Raw genomic sequence first — 7,934 nt, 5'->3', positions numbered from 1 at the left:
CAAAAGTACTTGCCCATGCATACTCCACAGTTTATGCAGTACTGCTGAACCTGCAGGTAGCATGAGAAACAATCAACACATCAGAAAATGCAAGTAATATATTACCATTTTTATTAATCAGCAATAAAATGTCACATAATGATTATATGGTTAAGTCTTAAGAAAGCAGAAACACATGACATAATCGTTGTCTCTGCTGCTGCTACTGTCATGGTCATGGCCATGCTCGTGCTTCTTCTTCTTCTTGTCGTGCAACCTGCATATAGCAAAGGAAGCTTGTAAGTATTTCTTGTAGTCAGCTCAAAGAATTAGAAAGAAAGGAAGAGAGAATCATGGACAAACTAACAAAACACAGTGCATTGAGCTCTGCAATAAATAAAAAAGAAACAAAAGAAGCATTTAAGAATTAAGATCATAACAATAACATAATAAACACCTAAAACTATGAAAGGAACAGAGCTGCCACTCACAATTTTCAAGGAGGTTCTAAGTTCCCAAGCACGGGCAGAGGCTGAACCAACTCCTCCCATGTCAGGGTATTGAACCCCTACTGCCACAGTGTTCTCAGGATTCTCTATTGGTCTGATTCCTCTTGAACTTGAACCTGGTCCAGATCTTGATGATTGCTTGGAAGAGTCAGAAAACTTCAGCACCATGTCCTTCAATTTCATATGCAGAAAGAAAGAAATAATTAACACCATTTGCATGTATCTATCTAGGGTACATTACAATGAAGATGTTCTTTACTAATGCATACAGGGATGATATGAAGTACGATTTACATCAATCAATCAATTAAACAGATTGTATTTGCATCTCATGACAATGTAAAAATGTGTCGGAAAACTCATAGAACCAAACAGATGTGCCTGAAGTTTATGTGTATGCAGAACAGAAAATGCACTCAGTTAAGAAAATTCGTTCAGGAATTTCATCGAACATGTAGTATGCACCGATGATATGATAAAAGTGTGGAGAAAATTCATTCACTTATGTCATCGATCATGTTATATGCTTGGAAACAGCAATGAAAATGTGCCAATCAAAGCCAAACAGGGAAGGAATTGCAATGAAGCAGCATGAAGTAAAAAGGAGAGAGGGATAGAGTGACTTAGAGAAAGAAAGAACGTGAGTGGTCTGATGCGCTTCTCAGAATCAGTTCTGGTTCTCTCCTTGACGTTGAGCTTCCTGACGGTGTGACCTGCTACAGCGGACCAGTAACACCACGACGATCTGAGCGATGAATATTGCGAGCTCGTCTCGCCATTTCCTCACCCGACGCCAAAACACGCAGCCACTCCCGCTCCTTTCCTGTCTTCATATCCTCTTCCCTTGTGGTGTCTTCACTCCTTTCATCCTTACTCTCTCAAGTCGAAGAAAAGTGAACCTTGACATCAAGAATGGCCGAAACAGAGTGAGTGAATGAGTTTCAGACTAACAGTGGAAGCAGAAAAAGCAATAACATGATAAGAGGACTACCTCGAGTTAGGGTTTGGGCGCAAATGAGCGATGAATTGCGGAAACAAAGTTAGAGGAGGAAGAAGAAGATTTCAGATTAGAATCCGAAAACGCATCATCTCTGCTTCTCGGTTTTCTCCACCGTGCACAACGCTAAGTCAGGTTCGTTGTGGGAGAGGAGCCGCTCAATTGAAAGCGGGGAATAGTTTAGGTTTAGGTGAAAGGAGAAATCAGGGCACATGTGGCAAGTAGGAGTAAGAAGGAAGAGCCTAGCTTTGACACGTGTCAAAAATCAAGTAAGAATTAATCTGGGAGCGACACGTCATTAACTTGGCATGTGGGAGCGACACGTCATCAAATCAACCTTAGAGAAGTTCTTCTTTTCTAATATATATTGATATTGATTTTATCAACAGAGAAATGGATTGGGTTTGTTTGAGTTGATTACGAAGGTGAAGGGATGCCTCCAACTCCAAACCAGAGAGCCCTTGTTTGTTTGCGACAGATCATAGATATGGAGGGGTGGAAATGGTAGGAAGGAGATGTTGTAGGCATGGAGAGGGTGCCACCGTTGACAAGGGGAAAAACAAATGTTTTTGTCAATGACACGTTTTTTCTCCTTCTGTAATTTGATTAAAATTTATTTTTCTTTTAACTATGTCTAAGAATTTTATTGATTATGCCTCAATTAAAAGGTGTTAGGGTTTATTTTATAAACTAAAATTCTATTGAATAAAAAATACAAAGAGGACTTCAACCGAATACATAAAAGAGCCAGAAAAGAGGCACACGAACAAAGATTATAGTAGAACCAACTAATATTCAAAACCTGGGAAACTATACTAGAGCTAGTTGGTTCCAATCCAACAGAGTAGGGATGGTAACGGGTAGGATCGGGCACGGGTTTTACAATTACCAAACTCAAACCCAAACACAAACCCTTTTGGGCGATAAAATGAAATTCATGTCCAAACTCATTGAGTTTTTGATTTACCCGAAACCCAACCCAAACTCATTACTTACGTGAAATAGCAACCTGTCCCAGAACCTGATCCAAAACCTACTTTCATAAAAAAAAAAGTGAAATTCGTAGAAAGAAAAAAAAAAACAAATACTATTCATCATCCTCATCCATCACCAAAGTGAGACAACAATAGTTTAGAGTTTATTTCTCAAACATATAAAAGTACAATTAATCATCAAATACTAAGAACAAAGTTTATAAATATATATGTATGATGGGTTTTTTGTAATTTTATGTTTCGGATATCTTTGGGTTTGGGTTCGGGCGGGTATGGGCACGGATTTAACTAATACCAAACTCAAACCCATAAACTGCTATAATAACGGGCAAAACTCAAATCCAGTCAACTCGAGTTTTGTCCTTCAAATCGGATCGGGTTCATGCGGGTACCCATGAATTTGGGCAAAAGTGTCATCCCTACAACAGAGTGATGGGTGGCAACAATCTGCACAATTTGGAATCAATGAAACAAAGTGGTATTTAGAGACTCACAAACTGTTTATTCAATTAGTTGTTTTGGTTGGAACCGCCAGGACTGGTTGAGTCTTTTCTAAGGTAAGTCCAAATGTTTCATCCATATCCATATCCTCTGGTTTGATTCCACCTTCAAGCTCCCAATTGAAGCAATTGATAAGCAAACCCAACATCAAGAACAACAGTCTTATTGCCAATGGTAAGCCAGGACATATTCTTCTCCCAGCGCCAAATGGTGTCAACTCAAAACTTCTACCCTTAAAGTCAATTTCTGACCCCAAGAATCTCTCTGGTGAAAACAAATTTGGATTATCCCATAAATTTGGATCTCTCCCATTAGCCCATACATTAACCAGAACTTGTGAACCTTTCGGGATCGTATAACCGTGCATATCTAAATCTACTTCGGCTTGTCGAGGGAGTAAAAGTGGGACTGCTGGGTGCAACCGAAAAATCTCTTTAACAATTGCTTGCAAGTAAGGGAGTCTCTCAATGTGTGATTCTTCAACTAGCTTGCCTTTGCCAATAGTTTTCTCCAACTCTGATTTTGCTTTTGACATAACTTCTGGGTTACGTAGTAACTCGGCCATTGTCCATTCTACTGTAGATGTAACTGTGTCGGTTCCTGCCACAAATAGGTCCTAACAAAAGCACATTAATTAGAAAGTGAGATGCTTCACAATCTACCATAAATCTTGCTCAATTCTAAGTTTTTTTCATGACTTTTTACTGCTATCAATTTTTTTTTTGAAATGTACAACTATCAAATTAGAAGGTTCTAATACAATATCAAAATTTGTAAAGTGTAACCATCAATCCATCATAAAGTTTGGACCACAAATTATTAAAAATTGTGACTCTGTCGTTCATTTTATTTTTACAGCAGAAAATCATCATATTAATTGAAAATAACATATCTCGCCATAGCGAGGAGGACGAACAAAGAAACTATAACTCTCTGCAGACACATAGGTCTTCTCTCTACTGATACATTGGCCTTCCACTCTATTACATCTGAATTCTGAAAAATATGTCTCTTATTGATGGGTATATATCTAAATATACTCAAAAAAAAAAATACTTAACTAGTATTGATCCCGCGTCACACACAGATGAAATAAGAGTACATTATCAGCATACATTAGATCTTTTTATATTTTCTCTCTTGATTTTCTTTTTAAAACACGTATATCACATATTAAAGTTTTTTTTTTTCTAATCCTAGCTAGGAACATTCTAATTCCCTTTTTTCCTAATTTGTTATGTTTTGAATCAATATAACAAAACTATTTTAATCTTCCGAATATATATAAGAAAACATAAAAGACAAAACTTTTGAGTTAATTTCCAAATCAATCCTTTAAAAAATTTGATATTAATTATTTTATGGCATATTTGATATCATTTTTAACATAAGATATTACATTTAATTTTTTTAATATAAAAAATAACTATAATCATTATAAAAAAAGATTTTTTTTTTTCTGGAAATGCAAAAAAAAAAAAATTGTTACCATACATCTTAATGGTAGAAAATTCACAATTGACTTTAATTAATTAATCTAATGTGCATTTAAAACCATTAAATGACAAATTAATATAGTAGTTATTTTTTAAAAAAGTCACAATTAAATTTTGTTAATTATTCTAATGTCATTAATAACTATTAAATGAAATATTAATACATTAATTATTTTAAAAACATTAAATTATTTAATATTTAAATTACTAAAAAATCAGAAAATATAAATATGACATCATCTGCCTACTAATTAATTATAGTACGGGAAAGAAGCTTATGAAGAAAGACATAAAATGAGGGGGTGACACTTGTTAGAGTTGTCACTTTTAATTTGGTTTAGAAATAGTATACAACTGGTGTTTTTTCTCGTGCGTGGCACGGGGAATATGTATATTATATTTGATACATCAATTAATCATAAATGTGATTATCCGAGTTCATTTTCAGTTATTTTTCTTAAAATTCTAAGTTATTTATGTTTTAATTTTTTTAAAATTGTTCCCAATATGTGTTTAGGGAACACGTTCAACAGACTGGTGCAGTATCTTAGATAATTAGGGAAAACTTTTTATAATTTTAATGGATTATAATCTCAGCACTACATATATTTATTTTTATATTGTAGATCATGAGAAAAAATAAAAGGAGAAATCAGGAGATTCAGTAAATATGCAGTAAATTAGGCTTGAGACTCTTCCTAATTTAAAGAGATAATGTAAACGGTTTCAAGATTTGTTTTGGAAATAAATTTAGTAAGGAGTAATCAAGGTAAATCTTACATAATTAGGGCAAAACTTTTAAAATTCGATTTTAAGATAAAATAACACAACAGAAGAGAAGTTATCTAATGAAATGACATGTGAAATTTTTTTATGAGAATGACACGTGGAATTTTTTTTATGAGAATGACACGCGCGATACTAATTCAGCTTGATAGAAGTTCTTCTTTTCTAATATATATTGATTGATTGATTATAGGATTTGATACGGAGGATATACTTAATTTGACTATGATGAAAATATATAATATTTTTTTTTGTAAGAAAAATAGATTTAAATCTCATAAATCTAATCGTGGAAACCGGAAAGATGTAATAATCAATTGTTCACACATTTACTTCGTGACTCTCTTTCTCCATTTACATATCACTTATCATATCATATCATATCATTCGTTTCTCTTTCATTCTTATCCATCTCTAAAAAATGTGGGTGTAAAGGTGTGAATTATAAAAACATTTATGATATTTGAAAACAATAAAAAGTGAACAGTCAAAGAGTATAAATAGGTGGAGGAAGAGAGAGATAGGAAGAAATTAGAGAAAATATAAATTGTGATAAATGATTTGATAGAAAAAAGAAAATAAATAAAGGTGTGTATAAATCATAACTCATGTTTGCAGGTAAAATGTCATTAATAGAAAATCCAACCATGCTGTAAAATAAAAGGGTTGTTAAAAGGAAATTAAGCATACCACTGATAAACGCTCAATCTTATCTTTGTACATCTCTGAACCGTTATGTTGAGCATTGTCGAGCATGGCATCCAACATGTCATTTTTGGTGTTGTAACCACTCTCTTTCCTCTGCTTCAACCTTTCCTCCACCAATCCCTTGAAAATTTTCATCAACCTCTCAAAGTAACTCCCTGTGCGCCTCCTTATCCCATGAGGATCAACCACCTTCAACACCGGAAAACAATCAGCCAAGTTGGGCCTCCCAACCTCCTTCATGATACTCACAATCACCTCCTTAAACTCCCCAGCTTTATCCGCAGAGCGAATCAAATCCACTGAGTAAATCGTGTTTGAAAGCAAGTTTATGGTGGTCTTGAAAGCCAGCCTTCCAACATTAACGGCCTCACCTTTCAACATGCTTTTCTTGATGTCATTGAAGAGCTCTAAAATCTTGTCGCATCTTAATTGTTCATTAGCATTGAGATTCTTGTTGGAGAATAATAGATTGTTGCAGATTCTCCGGAGGTCTCTCCAACGGTGCGAGACGGGGATGAAGGGTAAGCTGTAACGGTCTTGGTTATAGCCTTTCATGGCATCGGGGATCTTTCTGTTGGATAAGAAATTGTCGTGGATTTGGAGCGTTGATTTGGCAGTTTCGGAGGAGGACATGACTATGGTAGTGATTTGGCCAAGTTTGAGGGTCATGATGGGGCCATGGGTTTTGGAGAGAGTGGCCAAGGTTTGATGGGGTTTGTGGCCAAGTTGGAAGAGGTTCCCAACTATGGGAAGACCCTTTGGTCCTGGGGGAAGTGGAAGCTTCTTCTTCTTGTGGTTTGGTTTCAAGATTGTATTGGCAAGAAACAGTATAAAGGTGATGGTAAGGAGAAATAGCAAGATGCAGCTGATTGTGTCCATTTCTTGTGGTGAAGGGGGGATATTGCAGCGTTGAATCCACACACCATAATACCATATATATAGGGAAATGGAAGGATAAGAGATGACCTTTCTTTCTCTCTCTCCATTGACAATCTTCTAGGATTAATATTACACTTGATATGGTGAAAAATGAAGAGATGAAGTAAAACAAAATAATTAATGCAGTATGATAATGCAAATTACTTCTTTCTAAAGTCATTTAAACAACCCGAACAAATTTGATAAGAAGATATATAGAGAGGGAAAAATGAGATGTGCATGATATGAAGTGTTTGGGTATTTCAGTCTATAGTTTGGTGGGTATTTAAATATACTAGTATTTATATGTATTTATATGTTCTCTTCTTTATCCTATTTTTTTTAAAAACAAAAGTTATATATATATATATAAAAGGTTGATAGTACAAAAATAGTCATCCAATGCTATAAAGCAGATATTAAAACTGTTACCAAGTGATCATGAGAACAAACTCAGATCAAAAACCTACGAGATGGACATCCGTTGAAGACCCAAATTGTGACAAAAGTCACACAACCCAACAAAAACGGAGCCACATCTCGGCACTAGACATGCATCAACGCACGAACTATCGACTAAAGCACCTCAGAACGAAGCCCAAGATAACAAATCACCACCGATGGCTCAAGTTGCATCATAACCACCAACCTTGTCTGCATCGGGCCTTCAAAAATAACTCCACCGCGCAACACCCCAAAAGTAGAAAAACACACCACTGCCAGAGATGCATCCTCTGTACACTTAACAAGTATACTATTGAATTCAAGACTCTAACCCTCTTCTCCTTCTTTACTTCCATGTATAAACTACTTAGATACCCATTAATTCCCAATATTTGGCAAATGCACGTTAGAATACCGGTTTTTAAAACATATACATAAGAAATAAAAATGTTGAAGCAATACATTTTATCTTACAAATTTTGAATTTGAGTAATTGGTTATTGAATAAATAGAAAAAATTATTTTTTTTCTACATAATAAAATCTTAGCTAATTGGAGGGGATGAATAAATTTTTTTTTAATATTAATTTGTATAAAATAA

At 34.9% G+C, this 7,934-nt stretch overlaps 1 protein-coding gene across 1 annotated transcript; it reads right to left on the bottom strand.

Annotated features, from left to right (window-relative positions):
- Positions 1–2,601: 2,601 nt before the first annotated feature.
- On the bottom strand, positions 2,602–6,915 carry LOC130737488 (geraniol 8-hydroxylase-like). The gene is made up of 2 exons (XM_057589270.1): positions 5,954–6,915; positions 2,602–3,597 (listed from the first exon to the last, which is right to left on the bottom strand). The coding sequence occupies exons 1-2, from the start codon at positions 6,848–6,850 to the stop codon at positions 2,986–2,988; spliced, it is 1,509 nt and encodes a 502-aa protein (XP_057445253.1). The 5' UTR covers positions 6,851–6,915; the 3' UTR covers positions 2,602–2,985.
- Positions 6,916–7,934: the final 1,019 nt, after the last annotated feature.

The sequence above is a fragment of the Lotus japonicus genome, chromosome 2 (genome assembly GCF_012489685.1).
Source record: "Lotus japonicus ecotype B-129 chromosome 2, LjGifu_v1.2".
Taxonomy (NCBI): domain Eukaryota; kingdom Viridiplantae; phylum Streptophyta; class Magnoliopsida; order Fabales; family Fabaceae; genus Lotus; species Lotus japonicus.
The sequence above is the reverse complement of the archived record's forward strand: the minus strand, read 5'-3'. Positions and strand labels throughout refer to the sequence as shown.